The sequence below is a fragment of the Haliotis rufescens genome, unplaced genomic scaffold, assembly GCF_023055435.1.
Source record: "Haliotis rufescens isolate VD_foot unplaced genomic scaffold, xgHalRufe1.0.p SCAF_16, whole genome shotgun sequence".
NCBI lineage: Eukaryota > Metazoa > Mollusca > Gastropoda > Lepetellida > Haliotidae > Haliotis > Haliotis rufescens.
The window spans coordinates 85,478-112,069 of record NW_025963846.1 but is presented as its reverse complement, the minus strand read 5'-3'; the positions used below and the strand labels follow the sequence as shown (position 1 = coordinate 112,069).

General features: G+C 42.5%; 1 protein-coding gene across 3 annotated transcripts; it reads right to left on the bottom strand.

Annotated features, from left to right (window-relative positions):
- Positions 1–2,575: 2,575 nt before the first annotated feature.
- On the bottom strand, positions 2,576–25,985 carry LOC124146132 (steroid 17-alpha-hydroxylase/17,20 lyase-like). 3 transcript variants are annotated; one of them, XM_048396765.1, is made up of 12 exons: positions 25,726–25,985; positions 19,974–20,136; positions 19,599–19,676; positions 16,046–16,144; positions 14,926–15,019; positions 11,754–11,912; positions 10,762–10,970; positions 10,317–10,445; positions 7,538–7,642; positions 5,779–5,972; positions 4,141–5,593; positions 2,576–3,690 (listed from the first exon to the last, which is right to left on the bottom strand). In XM_048396765.1, the coding sequence occupies exons 1-12, from the start codon at positions 25,846–25,848 to the stop codon at positions 3,344–3,346; spliced, it is 3,153 nt and encodes a 1,050-aa protein (XP_048252722.1). In that variant the 5' UTR covers positions 25,849–25,985; the 3' UTR covers positions 2,576–3,343. The 3 variants fall into 3 exon arrangements, with proteins under 3 accessions (XP_048252722.1, XP_048252723.1, XP_046372222.1); XM_048396766.1 differs by having other exon boundaries at positions 4,141–5,590; positions 5,803–5,972; XM_046516266.2 differs by lacking the exon at positions 4,141–5,593 and having other exon boundaries at positions 5,838–5,972; positions 25,726–25,976.
- Positions 25,986–26,592: the final 607 nt, after the last annotated feature.

Genomic DNA, 26,592 nt, shown 5'->3' with positions numbered 1-26,592 from the left:
AGAGAGAGAGAGCCATCGGTATGGCCGAAATGGGGGCAACACAGGTCCAAATTGCCAGAAGGTTTGGTTGTACACCATTGACAGTAGACGGTCAGATACGGCTCATTCACCTGCGAAACAGATTCGTAACGGCGACGGCGATGGGCGAGGCAGGTTCGACTCTGGCAAGTGAGAAATTGGCGTCGAGTGCTGTTTACTGATGAAAGTCGGTTCAACTTGTTTCGAAATGACGGCAGAGAACGAGTTTATCGACGCAGAGGGGAACGTTTGTCTCCGGCGTGTATTCGAGAGGTCCATCCATTCGGCGGGGGAGGTGTCATGGTGTTGGGCGGTATTTGTTGAGATCAGAAGACTGATTTTGGTGATTATACAGGGAAACCTGAACGTTGTGCAGTACAGAGACCAAGTGTTGCAGCCAGTTGTGCTTCCGGTCTAACAAATCAACAGCAGGGGACATTGTTTCAACACGACAATGCCAGGCCCCCATACTGCAAGACTGACTCGGAACTTTCTAAACCAGCAGAACGATGACGTTTTAACCTGGCCTGCCCACTCACACGATATGAATCCTATTGAACATCTGTGGGACCATCTTGACAGACAGATTAGAGCACGCCATCAGCCTCCCGTCAACAGACAAGAATTGCGGGCCCTGAGGGACGAGTGGCAACGGATTCCAGTCCACGTCATCAGAAGACTGACGTCATCGATGAAGCGGCGTATCACAGCATGCATTGAGGCAGCTGGAGGTCATACACGCTATTGAAGGCAACTGTGTCGACAATGAACTTGTAGTGTGTCTGACAATATTTTGGTGACATTTCAGACAACTTTTGATAATGAAATTTCTTACCCCACCATTGTTTACATTGAGCTTACATTACCTGTGATTGCACAATTTCATTCAAACTGGGGTTGATCAATCATTTGTTACCCCTCCCTAGATTATATTATAATTCACAATAAAACCTCTTCTTGTTATTTTTTTTTATCGATCATGGAACTCGACCTATACTTTCTTTTGCCGCCCAGTTTATGTTGTTTTTACATCGGCACTTCAGACCCGTGAAGATTCCGGGATAGAATAGGTCTTCATCAACCCGTGCTTGCCGTAAAAGGCGACTATGCTTGTCGTAAAAGGCGACTAACGGGATCGGGTGGTCAGGCTCGCTGACTTGGTTGATGCATGTCATCGATCCCAATTGCGTGGATCGATCATCATGATATTAATAACTGGATTGTCTAGTGCAGACTCGATTATTTACAGACCGCCGTCATATAGCTGGAATATTGCTGAGTGCGGCGTTAAACAAGAAACCAACCAACCAACCAACATGGGCACTTCACGCCATGATATGAGTGTTTTCCCTTTGCTGTAGTAAACCTAGCCATGTAAAAACTTACTTTTGAGATATCCACTGTGCAAAAAAACATTGATTAATCAATCAACGTATTTTCTGATGATCCACTGATTTACAAAAAAAGTGAATCATCTGATCATTCATCTCTTGCTGGGCTGCCACGTGCATATTACATAACACACATTTCACCTCACTTGAAACCTGGATTTAGATTGAATAATTACCCCAGACACAAGAAATGCCGAATGGGAACCTTTATCAGGAAATCTGAGTGGTGCTACCACTAATTATACCTGTAATAAATTCATTAACTGAGCATCAAGTGAATGACGACAAATACACAAGTGTAGGGTCATACCAGAAAACGTGGACGACAACAAGGGAGTAGTAATCGTATTATCCACGCAATCCGAAATCCGAAAATGCTTTCACTGCATGGATACTTTATACATTATTAAACTATAACCATCAGAGGTATTTCCAAATTAATTAACATGCGCCCTTTGTCGAAATCTTCATAGATCGCGGGTAACCAATCAGTGTTCAAAAATGCGTAAAACATGCATGTCAGACAGCCGAGAAGAAACCAGAGATTTGTACCCAATTAAACGCAAAGTGCCTAATTACCGAAGACCGGACCTTTCAATCTTTCGCGTCGTTCCGGTAATGTCCGTGTTTTGGATTTCCCATCATGTCGCTTCCCGTAATCACTTTTAAAGCACAGTGCGATTGCAGTCCGCACTTTTCACTCCAAATCATTCAGTCAGCCTTATGCCTTGTTCACTTTCTCTGTATGTCGTTGTTTGACCGTGGTTGTTGGAGCTTATTGAGTTTTGTCGTGGCTTGGTATGGAGGGGAATTGTTGGAGTGTTGCTTCCCTTTATTCAAGCACGAGGACGCCCTATGACGTTGTAATAGTTCCGGGCAAAGCTATACCTTGTGAGGTGAGGTGAAATGGGGTTTAACGTCGCCTCCAAGATTATTTCACTTATATAGCGACGTGCATGCACGTGTGTGTGTGTGTGTGTGTGTGTGTGGCTGCTTGTACTGGTCCGGACTAATGCCGATTTATAGTGCTAGCTCACTGAGATGCCATGCCGTAGTTTAACATGAATACCCCACTCAGTATACTGACTCCGAGCCGACCAGTCCTTGTTTTAGTCCCTTTATGCCGAGCGCCAGACAGAAAACTACAAAAACTACAAAAGTAAATGAATAATGTATTCCTTTTAATAACTAATAACAATGCACTGTATTTTGTCTCTAGTCACTTCTCTGACAATAAATGCATATATATTGTACTATACAAACAAGTTAGACATCATACACATCAGAACTAGTATTTACTTTTCCACTCAGGAATACACAATACTTAAGCAGAGTTAGAATAGGGTTAATTAATGTACATATGGGAATATAGTTTATTAAAACTATTAAATGATTTGTGTAAAGAAACAGAGAACTGTAAATTGGGGGATGTTTTTTTTTTCCATCAAGATGTTACATTATTTAGTTCTTTTGTGGCCCCCTCCTCGTTGTTTCATCCCTCGAGCATCATCTTCTATCCTCACATTCATTACAGGGAACAGTCTACATTATAATATAACCCGTGAAGATCCGGGGTAGAATAGGTCTTCAGCAACCCATGCTTGCCGTAAAAGGTGACTATGCTTGTCGTAGGAGGCGACTAACGGGATCGGGTGGTCAGGCTCGCTGACTTGGTTTATACACGTCATCGGTCCCAATTGCGTGGATCGATGCTCATGATATTAATCACGGGGTTGTCTGGTCCAGACTCGATTATTTACAGACCGCCGTCATATAGCTGGAATATTGCTGAGTGCGGGTTTAAACAACAAACCAAACCAAACCAAAAATTATAATATAAAGACAGCTAATCGTATGTAATTAAAGTGTGAAAACAGTTAATACAAATCCATGACAATTTTTTTTCAATATCGAAAAGTTGTTTTGGGGAAATATTACGATCGTGATTCAACAACAACCTTGTAACTGCGGGGAAGGCAGGCAAAACCGGGGATTGCAGGCTTGAAGTCGTTTGTCTCCCCTGGGGCGAGAGATACAGAGCAGGCTCGCATCATCCCCGCAAGAACAAGATGCAGGTCAGGCCTTGCTATGATCTCTCCGAGACACACTCGTCGACCAGCAGAAAACGGAAGCCAGCTTTTTGGTTTGGGTGCCATCTTCCCGGAAGCGTCCAGGAATCGTTCCGGTCTGAATTCATTGACGTTATCCCATTGGTCAGGATCAAAGTGAAGACCCTGGTGGAAAATCATGACTCCAGTGCCTTTTGGTAGTTCATAGCCACCTGGAACGTACACAAAAATGCATATTTTGTGAGTTGAATGTATTGATAGCGGGACGTATGAGATTTTTTAGTTGAATTGGCCAAAATGCTGACACGCCATCTGTGGACAGTTCGATCTTGATTAATTGTTTCGCTATTTTCTCCTTTGTCCCAAAGTCTCACCTAATGTTGCTTGAACCGTTTCTGTTTGAAGTCAAGTTTGGTTTCAAAGGCAGCCATATGCTAATCCCCCTTTCTGACTACACCAACGCCAAATTTCAATACACTTCATTAAAAGATTGCTGAGCAATAGATCCGTGAAGATCCGGGGTAGAATAGGTCTTCAGCAACCCATGCTTGGCGTAAAAGGCGACTATGCCGTAAGAGGCGCCTAACGGGATTGCTCTTCAACTAGACCACGGAGGCCCCCCCCCCCCCCCCCCCCCCCTGATGTATCGTAGACCTTCTTACCGACTGATGTATCGTAGACCTTCTTACCGACTGATGTATCGTAGACCTTCTTACCGAATGATGTATCGTAGACCTTCTTACCAACTGATGTATCGTAGAACTTCTTACCGACTGATGTATCGTAGACCTTCTTACCGACTGATGTATCGTAGACCTTCTTACCGACTGATGTATCGTAGACCTTCTTACCGACTGATGTATCGTAGACTTTCTTACCGACTGATGTATCGTAGACCTTCTTACCGACTGATGTATCGTAGACCTTCTTACCGACTGATGTATCGTAGACCTTCTTACCGACTGATGTATCGTAGACCTTCTTACCGACTGATGTATCGTAGACTTTCTTACCGACTGATGTATCGTAGTCTTTCTTACCGACTGATGTATCGTAGACTTTCTTACCGACTGATGTATCGTAGACCTTCTTACCGACTGATGTATCGTAGACCTTCTTACCGACTGATGTATCGTAGACCTTCTTACCGACTGATGTATCGTAGACCTTCTTACCGACTGATGTATCGTAGACCTTCTTACCGACTGATGTATCGTAGACCTTCTTACCGACTGATGTATCGCAGACCTTCTTACCGACTGATGTATCGTAGACCTTCTTACCGACTGATGTATCGCAGACCTTCTTACCGACTGATGTATCGTAGACCTTCTTACCGACTGATGTATCGTAGACCTTCTTACCGACTGATGTATCGTAGACCTTCTTACCGACTGATGTATCGTAGACCTTCTTACCGAATGATGTATCGTAGACCTTCTTACCGAATGATGTATCGTAGACCTTCTTACCGACTGATGTATCGTAGAACTTCTCACCTACTGATGTATCGTAGACCTTCTTACCGACTGATGTATCGTAGACCTTCTTACCGACTGATGGATGGTAGACCTTCTTACCGACTGATGGATCGTAGACTTTCTTACCGACTGATGTATCGCAGACCTTCTTACCGACTGATGTATCGTAGACCTTCTTACCGACTGATGTATCGTAGACCTTCTTACCGACTGATGGATGGTAGACCTTCTTACCGACTGATGTATCGCAGACCTTCTTACCGACTGATGTATCATAGACCTTCTTACCGACTGATGTATCGTAGACCTTCTTACCGACTGATGTATCGCAGACCTTCTTACCGACTGATGTATCGTAGACCTTCTTACCGACTGATGTATCGTAGACCTTCTTACCGACTGATGTATCGTAGACCTTCTTACCGAATGATGTATCGTAGACCTTCTTACCAACTGATGTATCGTAGAACTTCTTACCGACTGATGTATCGTAGACCTTCTTACCGACTGATGTATCGTAGACCTTCTTACCGACTGATGTATCGTAGACCTTCTTACCGACTGATGTATCGTACACCTTCTTACCGACTGATGTATCGCAGACCTTCTTACCGACTGATGTATCGCAGACCTTCTTACCGACTGATGTATCGTAGACCTTCTTACCGACTGATGTATCATAAACCTTCTTACCGACTGATGTATCGAGACCTTCTTACCGACTGATGTGTCGTAGACCTTCTTACCGACTGATGTATCGTAGGCCTTCTTACCGACTGATGTATAGTAGACCTTCTTACCGACTGATGTGTCGTAGACCTTACCGACTGATGTATCGTAGACCTTCTTACCGACTGATGTATCGTAGACCTTCTTACCGACTGATGTATCGTAGAGTGTCTCGTGTGGAATACCCATTGGAGCAATCCCTCGTATTCTCATTGTCTCGTGCAAAACAGCCTCAGTGTAGGGCAGTCGGCTCCGGTCAGACAGACTTACATTTAGATCTCGACCTGAAAAAACATAATATTTTACACTGTCAAGTAAATGGTATCGTGTGCTGCAATCTGATTGGTTGAAAAGTGTTGTTAAATGGGATTTACATGCGTATGAATACCCTTCTTGCTGCATGTCATTTTGGGGCAATGCCAAATTTGAACACATAACACCATTTGGCTTACCACACTTAACAGTCCTTGATAGGCATTTAGAAGTTGAATGAACATGAGGTGAGGTGAGGTGAGGTGAGGTGAGGTGAGGTGAGGTGAGGTGAAATGGGGTTTAACGTCGCGTACAAGATTATTGCGCTTATATAGCCACGTGCATGTACATGTGTGTGTTTGTGTGGCTGCTTGTACTAGTCCGGACTGATGCCGATTTATAGTGCTAGTTCACTGAGATACCATGCCACAGTTTAACATGAATACCCCACTCAGACACAGTATACTGACTCCGAGCCGACCAGTCCTTGTTTTAGCCCCTCAATGCCGAGCGCCAGACAGGGTAACAACAAGTACCATCTTTTAACGTCTTTTAGTATGACGCAGCCGTGGATCGAACCCTGGACCTTCCGCTCTCCGGGCGGACCACGGAGGCGTCCCCGTATGAACATGAAGACACAAGATAACCTCTTCATTGTTTAAAGCAATACCACCAGGCCAGGAGACAAAAAAAAGCTTGCACACACTGCTTAAAATAGTCAAGGACCATCCTAATCTTTCACAGTACCATACATAATCTGTCATAGCACTTCATGACAGTGACTGCGGCTGATATTATGAGCAATGACCCATACGATGGAGTACGTTGACATGGCAACCTGGTCACTGAGGCTGACCACCCAATCCATTAAGTCACCTCTTACGACAACATAGGTTGCTATCAACAATTTCTGACACGAAATCCCCACGTAGTCGAAATCACTTATTTGATTATTTTTCACAAGACTAATTTTTGCTTCAGTGTGATTGGGCAGTTCTTCAATTGTTTAGGAAGTACTTCTAAACAAGGTGATATGACAACAATTTGCAGAAACTAATAATAAAGTCATAAAAGACAATACAAAATAATATAATTACTAGAAACGATTAACCTACCTACAAACTGGAATTTTGAAATATCTACAGCCCATCGCCAATATTCCAGACAAATTTTCTTCACACGGGACGTAAGATCCAGGTTAGAATTGGTTTTCAGGATCCCATGTTTGAGGCAACTGACGGTATCGAGTAGGATCAGGGCCTCGTTTCTCAAAGCGATCTTAGCGCAACAATGATCGTAAGCCTGTGTTAAAGTATGGGACTTTAGTACTTTAGTATATCACCTTAGCGCTAAAAGTGTTTTGAGGAACGGGGCCCAGGTGATCAGGCTCGGTGACTTGGCTACTTGGGTGATGCATGTCATCGTATCCCAGTTGCATAGATTGATGCTCAGTGATGCCATTAACTGTGTTGATTACTTATAGACCGGCTTCATATAGCTGGAATATTCCTGAGTGCAGGGAAAAACAACAAACAAACACATGTTCGGGATGAATTATACGTAATACCTCGTAGGTTATTTTCTAAATCATTATTACCTATAACAGAGTCCACCTCCTCCTGCACCTTCTTCTGTATGTCAGGGTTGAGAGCCATCACCAAGAGACACCAGTGGAGGGTGTTCCTTGTGGTGTCGATACCAGCTGAAACACAGTCATCGTGTCAGTGCAGTAACACAATCCCAGTAAACACCCCAAAATACAAATTTACATTAGAAGAAAATATACAGCTGTCATTCACTATTACAAAGACTGTTTATGAGCCGAACAATATTTACACTCCATAGATTTGTGCTTGCAGTTTCCATATATCGTCAGTTTCGAAACGAAATTTGCCAATAATGCAAATTCCCTCGTATAATGTTATTAATACTTAAACCAGTGAATATTATTGGTTGTCGACCAGTCTTGAATGGTATATGATGTATTGTACCCTGAATCGTTTGTGACGTCCTGAACAATGGGTGACAACATGCGTAATATTGTTGTAGAACACAAATACGCTGAACACTAAACAAAGGTTATTGCTGTCTTCAATCTCCCCCTTGGGCTACCAATCCTGAGGACAGGAGTCTCCAGGACAACAGTACACTAATTTACTTATTGAACTAACCACGTTTAAATTAAATAGTATCATCCTGCCAGCTGCACTTGCTGGTTTGTGAACCTTTCTGTTTGTCCTCAGACGCCTCCAAGAAGATTCAAAGTTATTATTTGCGTGGAAACCACTAGAAAACCAAGTCATATAACCTCCAGACAACTGGCTTTATGGAACCTCTAAACAACTGGTTTAATGGAAAATCCAGACATCTGGCATCATGGCACGTCTAGACAACTGGCTTCATGGAACCTCAAGACAACCGGCTCCATGAAATCTCTAGACAACTGGTTTCTTGGAACCTTAAGACAACCGGTTTCATGGAACCCAATACAACTAGCTTTGTGAAACCTCCAAACAACCGGCTTCATGGAACAACAAGACAACTAGCTTTGTGAAACCTCTTGACAACTGGCTTCATTGAACATCCAGACAACTAGCTTTGTGAAACCTCAAGACAACTGGCTTCATGGAACCTCTAAACAACTGGCTACATTGAACATCCAGACAACTGGCTTTGTGAAACCTCTAGACAACTGGCTTCATGGAACATCCAGACAACTGGCTTTGTGAAACCTCTAGACAACTGGCTTCATGGAACATCCAGACAACTGGCTTTGTGAAACCTCTAGACAACTGGCTTCATTGAACATCCAGACAACTAGCTTTGGGAAACCTCAAGACAACTGGCTTCATGGAACCTCTAAACAACTGGCTACGTTGAAAATCCAGACAACTGGCTTTGTGAAACCTCTAGACAACTGGCTCCATGGAGCCTCAAGACAACTAGCTTTGTGAAACCAATAGACAGAAGGTTTCATAGAACATCACGACAACTAGCTTTGTGAACCTCAAGACAACTGGCTTCATGGATCCTCTAAACAACTGGCTTCACTGAACATCCAGACAACTAGCTTTGGGAAACCTCTAGACAACTGGCTTCATGGAACCTCTAAACAACTGGCTACATTGAACATCCAGACAACTGGCTTTGTGAAACCTCTAGACAACTGGCTTCATGGAACATCTAGACAACTGGCTTTGTGAAACCTCTAGACAACTTGCTTCATGGAACATCCAGACAACTGGCTTTGTGAAACCTCTAGACAACTGGCTTCATTGAACATCCAGACAACTAGCTTTGGGAAACCTCAAGACAACTGGCTTCATGGAACCTCTAAACAACTGGCTACATTGAAAATCCAGACAACTGGCTTTGTGAAACCTCTAGACAACTGGCTCCATGGAGCCTCAAGACAACTAGCTTTGTGAAACCAATAGACAGAAGGTTTCATAGAACATCACGACAACTAGCTTTGTGAACCTCAAGACAACTGGCTTCATGGATCCTCTAAACAACTGGCTACATTGAATATCCAGACAACTGGCTTTGTGAAACCTCTAGACAACTTGCTCCATGTAGCCTCAAGACAACTAGCTTTGTGAAACCCACAGACAGCAGGTTTCATAGAACACCACGACAACTAGCTTTGTGAAACCTCAAGACAACTGGTTTGATGGAACCTCTAATCAACTGGCTACATTGAACATCCAGACAACTGGCTTTGTGAAACCTCTAGACAACTGGCTCCATGTAGCCTCAAGACAACTGGCTTTATGGAACCTCTAGACAACTGGCTTCATGGAACCTCTAGACAACTGGCTTCATGGAATCTCTAGACAACTGGCTTCATGGAACCTCTAGACAACTGGCTTCATGGAACCTCTAGACAACTGGCTTCATGGAATATCTAGACAACTGGCTTCATGGAACCTCTAGACAACTGGCTTCATTGAACCTCTAGGCAACTGGCTTCATGGAACCTCTAGACAACTGGCTTCATGGAACGAACCTCCAGACAACTAGCTTTTTGAAACCTCTAGACAACTGGCCTTGTGAAACCTCTAGACAACTGGCTTCATGGAACCTTTAGACAACTAGCTTTTTGAAACCTCTAGAATACTGGCTTAATTGAACCGCAAGAAAATGGCTTTATAGAACTTCTAGACAACTTTTTTTGCATGGAGACATCTCAAAGCTGGTTTGAACGAAAACAAACCACCTTTCTGTGGTAGGAGGAAGCATGAGGCAACTTTCTGTCTGGTATGCGTGAAAATCCTGAGGTGTCTAATTTGCAAGGGAATCCAGTAAGAGGACGGGATCGTGAACAACCTACCAGTGATTTGTTCTATAGTGATTAGTGAAAAAAAGAAACATACCGAAGAACACATCCCCCATTGTCTGCACAACATGGGTGTCAGTAATCTGAGACAAAAGAGCAGGGTCCTCTTCATCTATTGCCTCTTTCTGGGCCGCCAACATGGCATCCGCGAAATCCCGTGACTGTCCTGGTTTTATTAGAAATAAAACTGAATATTGTTTTACATGTTAAGCAAATTTCCAGTAACATCATGCGGGAGACAACAGTAACCATGCATATACCAATGTTGGGATTCAAACCTGGACCTACGGCGACCTGAGCTAATCATTTAAGCAATAACCATCTGGCCATGACGACACCGTCAACATCACCATTACAAGCCTCACCCTCTGGTCCATAATGAGGCCTCATTCGACATGCATAGATTACTTGTACATGTTCAATCCGGGACTCATGTGCGTTACATTATTTAAGGGTATAGTTAATACACAAAATGACCATACCATAAACAAACGTTTCCTTGTGTTCCTCCATCTCCTTCTTTATATGTTCAGTCAGAGCTGCTATATATTTCAGTTGTCGTCTGAATTTTGCCGTAGGGCAATATCGTAGAAGAGGTATGAAGTCTTCTAAGAATCCACTGCCAAAGTTTTCCACGAGTCCCTTCAAACTGTCCATCAGAAAGGTGAAGGTTTCATCCTTTGTGTCAGCACTTGAAATAATTAACAAAATCCTTGTGATAAACTTGATGACAAAACCTGTTGCCCTACTTTTTATCAACAGCCACAAAGTAGGACATGGATATAAGAATGGATGCTTTTCGCTCGTCCTTCAGTCCATCTTGTTTTGTTTCCGAAACAAGACCTTCACTATTTCTTGATCAAATTTTGCAGATATCAGTTCAGCCAAATTTTTTGCTATTTAGGAACTTTCCTTATGTTTTATATTTTTTTCTGTTGCCATGAGAAAATATATTGGACTTGGGTTCAGATGAGGGTATGGCTTGTTTTAAAAAAATAGCTTAATGTTTTTATTAAGTTAAGTTTATCTTCCTCAGCATAACAAGTGGTCAACTGCTGAAATTTTATGTTTTGGGATTTTATTATCTTTCATATTTCTTCCTGTTTCCATGAAAACAATTCAGCTGGCGGCCTGTAAATAACACTAATCTGCGCCAGACAAATCAGTGATGATATGAGCTATGACCTGCAATGACTTGGCCATCCAATCTATAAGGGACTGGCAATGTGCTATAGGGGAGGGGTTGACTGGGTCATGAAAATAATATCAGATTATGGAAGGGTATAGTGTTATGAAAAAAGGTATTTGGGAATGAAGAAATGCCCCCCCCCCCCCCCCCCCCCCCCCCCTCTCCCAAACACACACTCACACACACACCCTATCGAGTGGTATAGTTTGCTGGAGACCAATTTTAATCAAAATATTAAACAAAAACCGCCATGACAAACATTTGGCTGTCATCAAACCGACTCACCAGAGTTTGTCAAAGCACATTCCATACAGGATGTTAAAGACTGCTAGTGAAATGAAAGGAAGAGGATCAATCGGTCCATGTTCTTCAAGCATAAGCGCAGTTGAGATGTTGAGAGACTGGGATATCTTCCTGGGGAGGTTATCACTTGTCATATACTGTCTTAAATGGAAAAAATACAATTTCAACAACATAACACAATTCATGTATAAATATAGAAACTCCACAAAGAATGAAACAATAGTCAGATTGTTGATCTGGGAATTAACACACATTTTCGGCATTTCTTAACACTTGACGAAATATTGCAACTTGGCTCCAATCTGCATGCTTGGCACCCCATGACATCGCAAATGACGATGGCGTTGAATGAAAACAACACCTTCTTGTAAGGTTTTTACTAACCATCTGGCTCTGAGACCTTCCTCATGAAGATGGTTCCTCGCTGTCTGGTCAGATATCTTTTGAAATCCTGGAAACAGGTCTTGCAGTCATTGTGACATGGCCCTTGGTCATGGCGGCCATATTAAAAATTGGACCAGAACCAGAAGAATTGCGCCATTAAGTGAACTCCAAATAAAGTTCTAATCCGCATATTATGTAAATACCGATATCTGAGCCCTAACTGGAGTATTCAACAGTTTCGTTACAACAACAATGTCAATACTGATTTACTTAAGTGCAATAAATGCGATGTGATATGGCTGGAATATTGCTAAAAACGGCGTAGAACAATACATACTCACTCACACTCACACATGTTCATGATACAGTCAGAATCGAACAATCGAATCTGCTTCATGCAGTGATTTCTATTGGATATGGAAAGGGTTTTGTCGCTATATATATACACATATATTTATTTATATATAAACTAATGGGCAAAAGAAACGCCACCAAATAAATAATGGTCGTCAGTTTTCAACAAATTTGCCAAACAGCACAAACACATAGCTGGAATGCAACTTGCCTATTCCCTGTGAACATTTGTACATAATTCACGTGATTTGCGAGAAAAGCGAATTTAATTACTAAAAAGTGCAAAATGTGCACAAAGTTACCCGTATGAAATTCTGGCATTAACATCATCAGGATTGTACTCTCTCATCACATGAAGCCGTTTATAACAACGAACATGCCTCGACTAACCGCAGAGCAGAGGGAGAGAGCCATCTGTATGTTGCAAATTGGAGCGACGCTGGAGCATATTGCCAGGATCATGGGCTGCTTCAAGTGCACCATCGCCAGACTTGTCACACGTCACAGGCAAACTGGCAGTACTGCAGACAGGCCGAGGAGCGGAAGACCCAATGTCACGACCCCACAGGAAGACCGGTACGGGTGCTTCAACTAAGGACCAGATTCCTAACTGTGACGTCATCGTCCTCAAACAGCCTTGGACATCCAGTCAGCAGAAGGACCGTTGCTAGACGACTCTGCCTGTATGGTCTCTGTGTCTATCGACCTTTGAGGGGCATGAAGTTAACGTTTCTACACTGACGTCACAGACTGAGATGGGCCAGGACTCTACAGCAGTTGCAGCAGAGAAATTGGCGAAGAGTGCTCTTCAGCAACAAGCGTAGGTGCCAGTTCTTCAAGTCTCATTGGCGGGTTCCAATCTACCGACGACATGGCGAACGGTTGTTGCGTCCAAGAAGTGGAGCCTTATGGAGGTGGTAGTGTCATGGTCTTGGGTGGCACCTGCGGGACCAGAAGACAGATCTGGTCATAATCGACGGAAATCTCACTGCACGTCGTTACATTGATGAGGTTTTGCGGCCTGTGGTACTTACTGCCTTTCCTGCAACGCAACCCACGGACGCTGTTTCAGTAGGGCAACGCCACCCCTCACACAGCTCGAGTCACTAACGACTTTCTGAACGCCAACAACGTGACCGTATTACAGTGGCCAGCCAGATCGACCATAGAGCACCTCTGCGACCAACTTCGACGCAGGATTCGGAAACAGCGGCCATTGGCGAGGGGTGCCTTGGCAATTGCCCTGCAGGAAGAATGGGGTAGGATCCCTAATCAGGATGTCAGGAGACTCGTGTACTCAGTTCGACGTCGTGTTAAGGCCTGCATCGTTGCTGGAGGGGGTCACGTCCGATACTGAGCCTTGTGTGCTGCACGGGACTTTAAAATACATCAACGTCGATTCTGCGGGTGTGATCGAATACTGGACAGTGCACCCAGCATGATGAACGTGTCTGTAGAACTTTAAATACTTGGTTTTTGATCTTGTCATTTTCAAATACCGTTTAATTTCATTAAAAATACTGCTATATATTTGAAAAAGAAATCTGCCTGTATGATGTAAGATAACTATTATTTTGAGATAGTATTACATTTGTTCCACCTGTTCAAGGGGCGGTCGGGTAGCCTAGTGGTTAAAGCGTTCACTCGTTACGCCGAAGACCCGGGTTCGATTCCCGACATGGGTACAATGTGTGAAGCCCATTTCTGGTGTCTCTGCTCTGATATTGCTGGCATATTGCTAAAAGTGGCATAAAACAATACTCACTCACTCCACCTGTTCATGTTCAAAATTTTATCTCATGTATTGTAGTCTTGGTCATATGGCCTCTGATACCGAATAAACTTCTTCTTCTGAACAAGTTTGTGAGGTTTCAGCCACAATAGTCAAGAGGTTGCTGAATAGATGTTTATCCCGGATGATGCAGGACCGACGCGGGACAAACAGGCTACGACATACGCTCCCTTGACTTTCAGTCTGATGAGCTTATACAAAATCCACTTTAAAGAGGACTTGGTCAAAAACCTCCCCAAAACAGTGAGTGAGTGAGTTGGGTTTAAACCTTATCCCAGTTACACAACAGTGTGTCTGCCTAATGTGGGAGGAATTCCCTAAAAGGGTGCAGGTTTCAGACGTTTACCACTTTGCTGAAATCCATGAGCACAGGTATGGTGCTGACGAACCTAGAAACATACTTGGGGCGAATCGGGATTCGAACCCAAAATTATAGGTTTGTGCCCAAGGGGACCCATTGGGGCACATTGAGGCGACTTCAATGACTGGGCCACCCGTGCCCCCTCTGAAATGGTGAGAAGATATTAGTCTAGTGACAAAGCCCATTTTCGTGACACAGCTTCATATCTGTTTGATGTTTATCAAAATTTAAATAATACACCAAACAGTTGGCAAACAACCAACCTGAGAGCCTTGGAGGCGAGCTTTCTGTGCAGCTTCCACCTTGGGCCGTATTGACCGTTTACTATATCCTTAGAACCCGCAGTGAATGCGTCACCTAAAATAATGAAATAGAGAGTGAGTGAGTGAGTATGGTTTTACGCCGCGTTTAGCAATACTCCAGCAATATCAAGGCGGGGGACACCAGAAATGGGCTTCACACATTGTACCCATGTCGGGAATCGAACCCGGGTCTTCGGCGTGACGAGCGAACGCTTTAACCACTAGGCTACCCGACCGCCCCAATGAAATACAGAAATACATTGGAATAAGTGAGAGAAACACCGTTTGAAACAGGTGTGGTGGGGTAGCCTAGTGGTTAAAGTGTTGTCTCAGGTTCGATTGCCCACTTGTGTACAATGTGTGAGGCCCATTTCTGATTGTCCCCCGCCGTGATATTGGCGTAAAACCACACTCACTCACTCACTCACCGGTTGAAACAATTGTCACTTTTGGACAAGGCGAGATTTTCTCTCAAAGGTAATAATGTCCAGAATAATCTCTGGGTATACTCTGCGAACCATGTTACCTTCCTTCATTGAGAAAGTAAGCTTGTAACTTACTATCTCACTGAACTGTTAATTAGCTTACTTTCTGGTTACAGTTTCTGTTCCTGCAACCTAAACAGAATGCAGTCAAACAGAACACATCCACGAAAGCACAGTAAAGCCTCTTTGCGTTAATAAATGACATAATTGTGAAGCCAAGTAAATGTCAAGTTGCATCAGAAGCACTAGTGGAAATGTTTACCGTAGTCGACGTAATAAGCACCCAGGGCGCTCTCAAAATTAGAAATAGGGGGCTCTTATTGGAATGTTATTTTGGTGAAAAAACCGAGTTGAAAGATAAATTTCGTGGTTTATGCTGACAGTCTGAAATGTATATGTGCGACAGATATATTTTTCCAGAATTAAATGCCCATAATTAAGGGTGCATATAACACACGAGTGCGTATTATACGCGAATAAATACGTCTTGTGTACATTTATCAATCGGAAGGGGTGCTAATTGGGATTGCTCACTGGCCAATATCTTAGCAAATGTCGCCGTGGGCGCTTATTACGTCGAATACGGTAATACATACCTGAATATGTCTGGGGTCTCCCAGCAAAAGCTTCTTGTTTCTGTACGAGTGCCTCCATCACAACATCTATTCTGCCAAGAATGACAACTTTCCAAGTGCCTGTCAAGAGATAGGGCAAGACTGAATGATTTTGTACGTTTTACGTTACACTGAATTAGGTGAATTATGTAACAGTGAACTAAGTTACACTGATTAATGTCAGACTGAATAATAGTAAATATGTTAAACTGGATAATGTTACAATGATTAACGTTGGACTGGATAATGTTACAAAGATTAATGTTAGACTGGATAATGTTTCAATGATCAACGTGAGACTGAATATTATTAATTATGTTAGACTTGATAATGTAACAATAATTAATGTTAGACTGAATGATAACTTATGTTAGACTGAATGATATTAATTATGTTAGACTGGATAATGTTACAATGATTAATGTTAGACTGAATAATGTTACAATGGTTAACGTTAGACTGAATGATATTAATTATGTAAGACTGGATAATGTTACAATGATTAATGTTAGACTGAATAATGTTACAATGATTAACGTTGTACTGAATGATATCAATTATGTAAGACTGGATAATGTTACAATGATAAATGTTAGACTGAATAATGTTACAATGAATAACGTTGTACTGAATGATATCAATTATGTAAGACTGGATAATGTTACAATGATTAATGTTAGACTGAATAATGTTACAATGAATAACGTTGTACTGAATGATATCAATTATGTAAGACTGGATAATGTTACAATGATTAATGTTAGACTGAATAATGTTACAATGATTAACGTTGTACCGAATGATATCAATTATGTTAGACTGGATAATGGTACAATGATTAATGTTAGACTGAATAATGGTACAATGATTAACATTAGACTGATGAATATTACTAATCGTGTTACACTTGATAACGTTACAATGATAAATGTTAGACTGAGTAATATTATGTTAACTTGATAATGTAATGATGATTACTGTTAGACTGAATAAGGTTACAATGACTAATGTCAGAGACATTACAATGCGGGTATGTCAGGAACACACAGTGTTCGTGTGTGTCACCAAAGTATGACAAACGCTAAAGATGTGCATCAGTTCAGGCTTTCCTCCAACCTTAATGTTTTAGCAAGCCGAGGCATTGCCATCTTCACGAGGCAAGAGGGTTAACTAACTATAATAAAAGTCCAGTTTCCACCCTTGTCGAACTAGGTTGGTATTATGGAGTTACATTTTGGCTGGACTAACGAGTCTATGCACAATAAAATCAAAATCTCGCAAGGAAATCGAAATACGGTTCGTAAACTGTTGTGCAGATTTCGATCGATTGCAGGATTTGCAAAACATGTGCACCGCCAACTCGTTGTCAACATATATTTTCCGAACCTTTTCATGTTTTTAATCAAGGTGCTCGCGTGATTTGATGCATTTCGCGATGTATGACCCGTTTTATCACATAATTAGATCTTGATTATCGATCAGATCGTCTTGACTGGGCGCCGCCATTTTGTTTTAAACAAATGCAAGCGATGGAATCGGATTGGTCTATAGGAGAGGGGCAGAAGGGACATAACTCATAATAACCACTGGTGGCGCTACGACCAAGCCCAGGAATTCCAGCCTAGTTCGGCAAGGGTGAAAACTGGACTTTTATAGTCAGTTAACTCTCTTGCCTCGGGAAGATGAGGCATTGCGCAATGCGTATTAAAGCATTATTTACAGTGAAACAAAAGTGTTTTATGAGCACCCGATATCTAAACAATCGCTGTGTGATGTTCACATTAAAAAACTAAGTGTGTGAACTATTCTTCCATCAAGCATCAAAACATGCAAATTGTGCGCCGTGCATGAACATGCACGTGCAAATTGTTAATCATGACCTTACCAATCTAGATGTATTCATGAATATCTGTTGAAATATGCATATTAATGTAATTTCAGAATATATTTATTTTTATTAAACTTCATTACCTCTCACAGTTACCATTGCCGTTAGTGTGTATAAACTATTTTTGATATAAACTGAGGGCCAAACGAAACGTTACCAACATGAAACAAAGATGCCAACCTGTTCAAAAACAGTAAAGAACACATCTCACGAATACAGTCTTCATGTGCTTTACGGATTTTGGGAGATATTGGTGTTTTTCAGCAATTTTTTAAAACATTCTGTCCCAAACTATCGTGCAATTTCCTGGTATAAATTACGCACGGATCTGTTCCCTATCATTGGTTGCGATGATTAACACCAACGAACATGCCAAGACTGACCGCTGTCAAGAGGGAGAGAGCCATAGGTATGCTGCAGATGGGAGCGACACAGAGAGAGGCTGCCATTAACATGAACTGCTCCAAGATGACCATTACCAGACTGGTCGCACGTCACCGACAGACTGGCAGAACCGCAGACAGGCCACGGAGTGGCAGACCAAAGGTCACGACCCCGCAGGATGACCGATTTTTACGGGTACTTCATCTGAGGAACAGATTTCTTACTGTGGCGTCATCAGCTGCCAACAGCTTAGGACATCCGGTCAGCAGACAAACAGTGACCAGACGACTACGACATTATGGTCTCCGGGCTTATCGCCCTTTCAAGGGCATGACCTTGACCCGTCAACATCGACGTGCCAGATTGACGTGGTGCAGGCAAACTCAGCGATGGCAACAAAGGGAATGGCGGCGAATGCTGTTTAGTGACGAGAGCAGGTTCCAACTCTTCAAACCTGATGGGCGGACGCGAGTTTATCGACGACGTGGTGAACGTACGGCTTCTTGTTGTGTCGAGGAGGTGGAACCTTACGGGGGCGGAAGTGTGATGGTCTGGGGCGGCATTTGCGGGGACGAGAAGACGGAACTTGTCAGGATCGAAGGCAGTCTGACAGCACAACGCTACATTGACAATATCTTACGGCCAGTGGTTCTTCCTTTCATCCAGCGTCAACAACGGACGGTGTTCCAACAAGATAACGCCACACCCCATAAAGCCCGTATTACTAGAGACTTCCTTAACGCCAATAACGTGACTGTCCTGCCGTGGCCAGCTCGATCACCAGATCTGTCACCCATTGAACATCTCTGGGACCAGCTGGGGCGTCGTCTTCGGAAACGTCAACATCCTCCCTTCACGAGACAAGCGTTGATCGTTGCCCTCCGTGAGGAATGGAATCGGATACCTGCAGTCGATGTGAGGACGCTTGTCTACTCAGTTCGACGCCGCATTCGAAGATGCATTGCCGCTCATGGAGGTCATATCCCGTATTGAACGGTCTGGGCCGTCGTCACCTTAAAGTTGTAACCAATGTTGTTGATCGAATACTGGACGAATGACCCCTTGTCAAGACATGTCCCTGTTGGAGGTCAAGGACATTGTTGTTGAATTAGTAAATTCGCATTTTACTGTTCTGAATGATGAATTTCTACAATACAATTGTTATTGCTGCTTCAAATTGTGTTGGTCATATTGTATCCTAGAAATATCGTTGGTAACGTTTCTTTTGGCCGTCAGTTTATTTGTTTATTCATGAATACTCACCAAATTTTACCGTGATTACAGGACCATATTTTTCTATCCATGTGCTAAAAAGTTCCAAGGGGTCACCCTTTTGTATTTCTGAAAAGAAACAAAATAGTGCCATGACACTAGCACATCTGTGTCTGTCGTGAACAGTCTAAAATCTCCACACTGACACCAAAGAAACAAAAGTTATTTGTACATGCACATTGAAATATGTTTTGTATACTGATGAGTGGCCGATGACGGGGTTAACCTCTTTGGTCATGTGGACAAGGCATCCGAGATCTGATCAGAAGGTCCGTGGTTCGAATCCCATTACGTGATTTGGAAATGTTATGGCCGCTACAATAGCAATTGAGGTATGCTATTTGTTTCATTCACGACATGACCTACCGCGCAAATTTCCAATAAACGGCCACCCCCTTGGTCCAGGAGGCAAGGCGGGACGCTTCTTGAAGATATGGTAGGTGATGAAGCCGGCAGTGATCCCCACGATGATGGCCTGAGTGATGAGAGACTCGGGCCAGAGGTTGAACACACATTCTAGCATCTTGGCCTGAGAAATGAAAATGTACATGTATGATAAGATGTGATTAAAGTTTTGTTCAAGTTATACGATGGCGGCATGTAAATAATCGAGTCTGGACTAAACAATCCAGTGATTGGCATCATGAGCAAGTCAGCGAGCCACGGGATCCGTCACTGCCCTTGACTTCTAAATGATCTTTGAGTTCAGCAATGGTGAACAGCAACTTATCGCAACATGTTCAGCAGCTGTTCAGTGACAGTACTGGAGGTCGCGTCAGGTGACTTTCTAATCAGCAAATCAGCGTCGAGACTTCTGTATCTCGAATATGGGCATAATGGGTGAAACTGCAGCTGAATTCGAGGGCGGCATATAATAGTGGCGAAACTGCATTATTATCAAGCTCCTTCCCAGCGCATGACACCTTCGTTACACTCTCGGTAACATCGCTGCCACCAGTGTGGGCGCGGCCATTACAAGAATCTTGAAATTTGCCCTCCAACCCCATATGTAGTAACGTTTATACTTTTGTTTATGTCTTTGGGAATGCCATCATATTTCAATTTGAAAAGGTTTAAGACTGACCATGTTTTCCAGATGAATTTACTTTGTTGTTTTGATAATCAGATTGGTTCGAGATTGCAGACTAACGGAAGATCAACCAACTTATCCCTTACATTCTTACTATGTCAATAACACGATAGTTTTAATGAAACAGAAATTCAAATTGACAAACGAAGAAAGTAATTTAGCAGCGATAAGTGTATTCGGCGTCACTTGTTTTGTAAACATAACGGTCATTCGGTTGCGAGTTCAACTCCAAGCATGGTTGTGGCCACCTATTCGCTGTGAGGAGCTTGCATTATTATTGGTAAAGGGAGGTCACTCTAATTTCAATCGGGAGCTATCTCTGTTGTTTTCGTATTTACGAAAAATGGCGTCAGTCACGTTGAACGTTGTCGTTGGTCCAATTATTAATTGGCCATCTAATCTCAAAGGTAAACCGTATTTTTCAAGTAAATGTTTGAAGACACAATATATATATTTCTTCCCTTCCGTAACTTGCAGAAAATTAAAAACGGTGCTTTCCAATGGAATTGACAACTCGTACATATTCGTTTTCAATATTCCAGCTATGTAACGGCGGTCTGTAAATAATCATTTCTGGACAAGACAATCCAGTGACTGACATCATGAGAACCATTTACGCAATAGGTTTGGTTTGGTTTGTTGTTTTACGCCGCACTCAGCAATATTCCAGCTATATGACGGCGTTCTGTAAAATAATCGATTCTAGACCAGACAATCCAGAGATTGATATCATGAGCATCGATCCACGCAGTTGGGATCGATGACATGCATCAACCAAGTCAGCGAGCCTGACCCTACGATCCCGTTATTCGCCTTTTACGACAAGCATAGCTACTAGTCGCCTTTTTATGGCAAGCATGGGTTGCTGAAGACCTATTCTACCCCGGATCTTCACGGGTCTCACGCAATAGGGATACGATGACCTGCATCAACCACGTCAGCGAGCCTGACCACCCGACCCACCTAGCCGTCTCCTACGACAAGCATGGGTTTCTGAAGACCTGTTGTTTACCCGGATCTTTACGGCTTAGAGAGGCGTTTAATAGTTCGTGTGTACAATTTGCAGTAGGTTGAAAGGTCAAATTCAGGGATAGATATCCGCGGATGTATTCTTTCCGACAATGATTGACCCTGTGCTGTCCCCAGCAACCAGAGGTATATTATCTTAATGAATCGAGTGGTAAGGCTCGGTGACTTGATTGGTCGCGTGTGTGGACACGGCTCATAATATCAATCACTGGATTGTCTGGCCCAGACTTGATTTTTTTATATTCCCGCCGTCATATAGCTGGAATATTGCCTAGTGTGGTGTTTTACAACAACAAAACATATTTTACATTATTTCGTGGAAGTAGATTTAATTTTTCTTCTATTAGCTTTGGATTCGATCGTTGCTCACAATATCAGTCACTGGTTTATCTGGCCAAGTGACGTCCACCCCAACAATATAAATAGTATGCTGCGGCGTGAACAGTTTAAAACAATTTTTTCATACATTTACTCAGAAGGACAAAAATAGATAAAATATATATATATATATATATATAAACTACCCGCAATAAATTACGAATTTTATTTTTATCTGTCGCACAGCGGGAGTAACACAAATATCACGCGACCGATAATTCATAATCCTCGTACATTATTCTCTAAGTTACAATTGGTCGGGTTTAATTTCAAGCATACAAATAACAATACGAGTGGTGTACATGGTGTCCTCCCATTAGTTAGACGTCCCAATAGTTAGACAGCTTATAACAACACTTTAAACGGTTGAGTGCACACTAATCATTATGCTTGTAACCTCAGACTTTAAAATGGAATAGTCCAGATAAGATCTGACAAACAAAGCAAAGCAGCTTTGAATAGATACTTTAATATTATAATTAACATTTAATGACACTTTACATTTGATAAATTGTATACAGTTTGGTGAAATAATGGCATCGCTGGCATGTTGGTTTCATCTTCTTGAGTGACTTGCTCCTCTAGAACAGAACAGAACTTTATTACGCTCAGGCCGAGATCCTCGGCATAGGAGGTACCAAATGACAGCAAAATACACATTATAATAGCGGATATATGGTTAGCCGGAAGATTTTACAATTTGCATTACATATTTACAGAATTTACTAAGGTTTTTTAATACAGATATCTCTTTACAAGTGAAAAGTCTTTGAAATCTAATCATATTAGGTCTTTTAGAATATGTAGGTGGGATATACAAAATTATTTCTTTAGTAAAATATGGACATTTAAAAATATAGTGAAATTCATCTCCAATATCATCAATAAAACACAGTTTACATTTTCTTTCACAAATAGGTATCCCATTCCATCTTCCTTTTTCAATTGGTAGGTGGTGGCATGAAGTACGAATAAAGGAAAAGGGATAGCTTTATTTAGGGGTAGGGACGTCAGATAATTTTCTAATTCAAATTGTGGTTTCAAGAGAGAATAGACTACACTTTCCTCGTACAATGCCTGCAACTGTGTGGTTTCTTCTCGCGCTCTTTCACGAAGATTGCTGACAAAGTTCACTCTGGTTTCATCTTCAGGCGGATGGTTATGTTCCGGCTGATTGCAAAGAAAGTCACCGACAGTCGTACATTTCCCATTGCACGTCTTGACGACACATCTCCAATGTGTGAAGGTTTGCCTCTCGCGGTTTCTGTTGTAGATATATCCATCTAATATCAACTGCTCACTTCCACGCCGAGAGGTGATGTACTCTACTTTCCTTAAACCAGCCATATCGATACTGATAATGATACGTACCCCAAGATCATTTTTATTTGTTTGATGAGTAGATAATCTAAACTCAACTCCTTCAACTGATCATACAGTAAGACAATCAAGCTACTCCATAGTTTACACAGTTAATCTCATGCCTATTGAACCTGTGCTGAGAGTAAGGTAATTTAGGTTAATTAAACGAAATTATAACATTTATACTCCCTAAACTGTGAGTCCCCTATCCCTACTCAGTACTTTAATCTAATTAGGACTGATCCATTACACCTGTAGGTATATTCCCTCTTTGCCTAAATAGAAATGTCTAACAATTGGGACGTCTAACTAATGGGACGTCTAACTAATGGGATATAACCGTGTACATTGACTCTTATTTTCTGAAAGCATCAATCAAATGTTCATATAATCACCCGGTTCGCCCCGATTATGTTTCTAGGTCTGTGGTAGACGTTTGAGACCTTCGCTTGGGCTTTCCTCCGTACACGCCGTGATATAACTGGAATACTGTTCATAGCGGCGTTAAACCAGACTTACTCACTCACTCAAACTGCATATATTTGATGTAAGATACAACAGAAAAGGAAATTAATATGAAGCTTTAATACAGATGCTCTGTCGATGAGTAAGTGCCCGGTCCCTCAGCCTTGTTCCAAGGCTGTACTGAAACATAAGTACGTGTATGTGTAGTAATGCTATCTTTATAATAGGCAAGTCTAGATAAGCGGGCATCTGAGAACGCCAGTCTTTTATGGGGAAAAAATGTTCTCATTATTTATATAATCTAGAAGGTGCGATTTAAACTGATGAGTATGCCTTAGCTACTTATGCAAGTCTACCGACTCCTTTGAATCATTGATTTATTGAGGGGGAAAAGATATATTTTCTCGAGTGGCATATCTCTTTATATCCCCTGTCACTCGATGAGAGATTTGTTTTCTTTATATATGTATCTATGTCATATATTACCATCCACAATCAACGCCTTTGAAATATTGCTTTCAAATAATCCAGGAAAGGCATCTTGCTCCGAACAAGTGAAGATTCCAGGGTAGAATAGGTCGTAAAGGGCGACTATGCTTGTCGTAAAAGGCGACTAACGGGATCGGGTGGTCAGGCTCGCTGACTTGGTTGATACATGTCATCGATACCAATTGCGTGGATCGATGCTCATGATATTATCACTGGATTGTCTGGTCCAGACTCGATTATTTACAGACCGCCGTCATATAGCTGGAATATTGCTGAGTGCGGCGTTAAACAACAAACAAAGCAACCATCCAACCGAACGAGAATCCCACACGATCAATATCCATTGTTTAGATTGTGTGAGAGGTTTCTACTGCCTTGTTCTGCCAAGGCTAAGTATAGTCAACATGTACCTGAGGAAAACAGCAGAATGCTTATTCGCTTCTAGTTGTTGCAACCTTGGGGATGTGACCAGTCAGGCATATAGCCTATTGTGATACGAACAATACGATCGTCACCAAACTGTGACTTCGGCTGTTTTGAAAATTGCAGCCTGGCGCTGTCATATTCGCAGGTCAGCCGAAATTGCTTAGGCAGAAGGCGACCTCTTAAACACTTAATGCAACAACAACATGTCATATTCTTGTTTACCAATCAGTTGGCCTACATAAGTAAGTGCGTATGCACTGCATCAGTCCGTGTGCGAAATACGCATCAGTCGGATAGCGCACGTTAAATCTCCAAAGTAAGTAAGTAAGTAACTGCATCAGCCTTACCAGGCCCGTGAGAAATTAACAGACCGCGTCATATAGCTGGAATATTGCGGCGAAATAAATACATTTAAGAACAGTATCCACTTGCATATTCTGCCCTGCGATAAGGCATGTCGGCGTGGGCAGGTGATAGAAAAGCCAAGTTACCTTTTTTTGCAAATCCCCAGTCCAGAGCGCACCGACTAACTCTAACCGAAAAATAACGAGATCAACGAAGGCCAATGAATAGGAACAGTGACAGTGAGGAGGTGAGGTGGTGTAAAATAGGGTTTAGCGTCGCGTTCAAGGTTATCGTACTTGTGTCTTGTGACAAGTATTTATTGTGCTAGCCCACCTAAACACATGCTACCGACTCCGAGCTGGTCAATCCTTGTTTTATGTCCTTAATGGCGAGTGACAGGCAGCATAACAACAACTATACAATAACGCTTTTCAGTACAATGGTGATAGCTAGTTTACTCACTGCACAAGCTATCAAACTGAAACACAAGTGTTGAGGTTCCAAGCGTCCATATAAACAGAGTGACCAACTTACCGTTTTTCGCTGGCTTTGATATGAACTCGTCACATTCGTCAACACTCGCCTGTTTCGGTAACCTGTCCCGGAATAAAACGAGTTGGTCAGGAATGTGCTTTCTATGACAGCTCCATTCGTCATTAGCTCGTGTTATTCCGGGACGGCTCACGGAAGGGGGCGAGTGGTGACGAATGAGAGATCAACAATGGGCATTCCTTGACTGGTTCCCGGATCCTCCGCTTGATGTCGCTGCTCTCGCACCGCTTTCCAATGAAAGTATGGGCATTCCCTCCAATCGAAGTTACGGACGAACAGGACCGGGATTATCAAATGTCATAGGACATCTCCTAACCAGTTACCAGTTGTCCATCCATGCGGTGATGTCTGCCTCCCCCTTGTGTGACGTTCAATTGCGTATATGACCTCCAGCTGCCTCAATGCATGCAGTGATACGCCGCCTCATCGATGACGTCAGTCTTCTGATGACGTGGACTGGAATCCGTTGCCCATCGTCTCTCAGGGCCTGCTGCAATTCTTGTCTGTTGACGGGAGGCTGTTTGCGTGCTCTAATCTGTCTGTCAAGATGGTCCCACATATGTTCAATAGGATTCATATCGGGTGAGTGGGCAGGCCAGGGAAAAACGTCAACGTTCTGCTGGTTTAGAAAGTTCCGAGTCAGTCTTGCAGTATGGGGCCTGGCATTGTCGTGTTGAAACAATGTCCTCGCTGTTGGTTTTGTAAGAACGGAAGCACAACTGGCTGCAACACTTGGTCTCTGTACTGCACAGCGTTCAGGTTTCCCTGTATAATCACCAAATCAGTCTTCTGATCCCCACACCATGGCGCCTCCCCCGCCGAATGGATGGACCTCTCGAATACACGCCA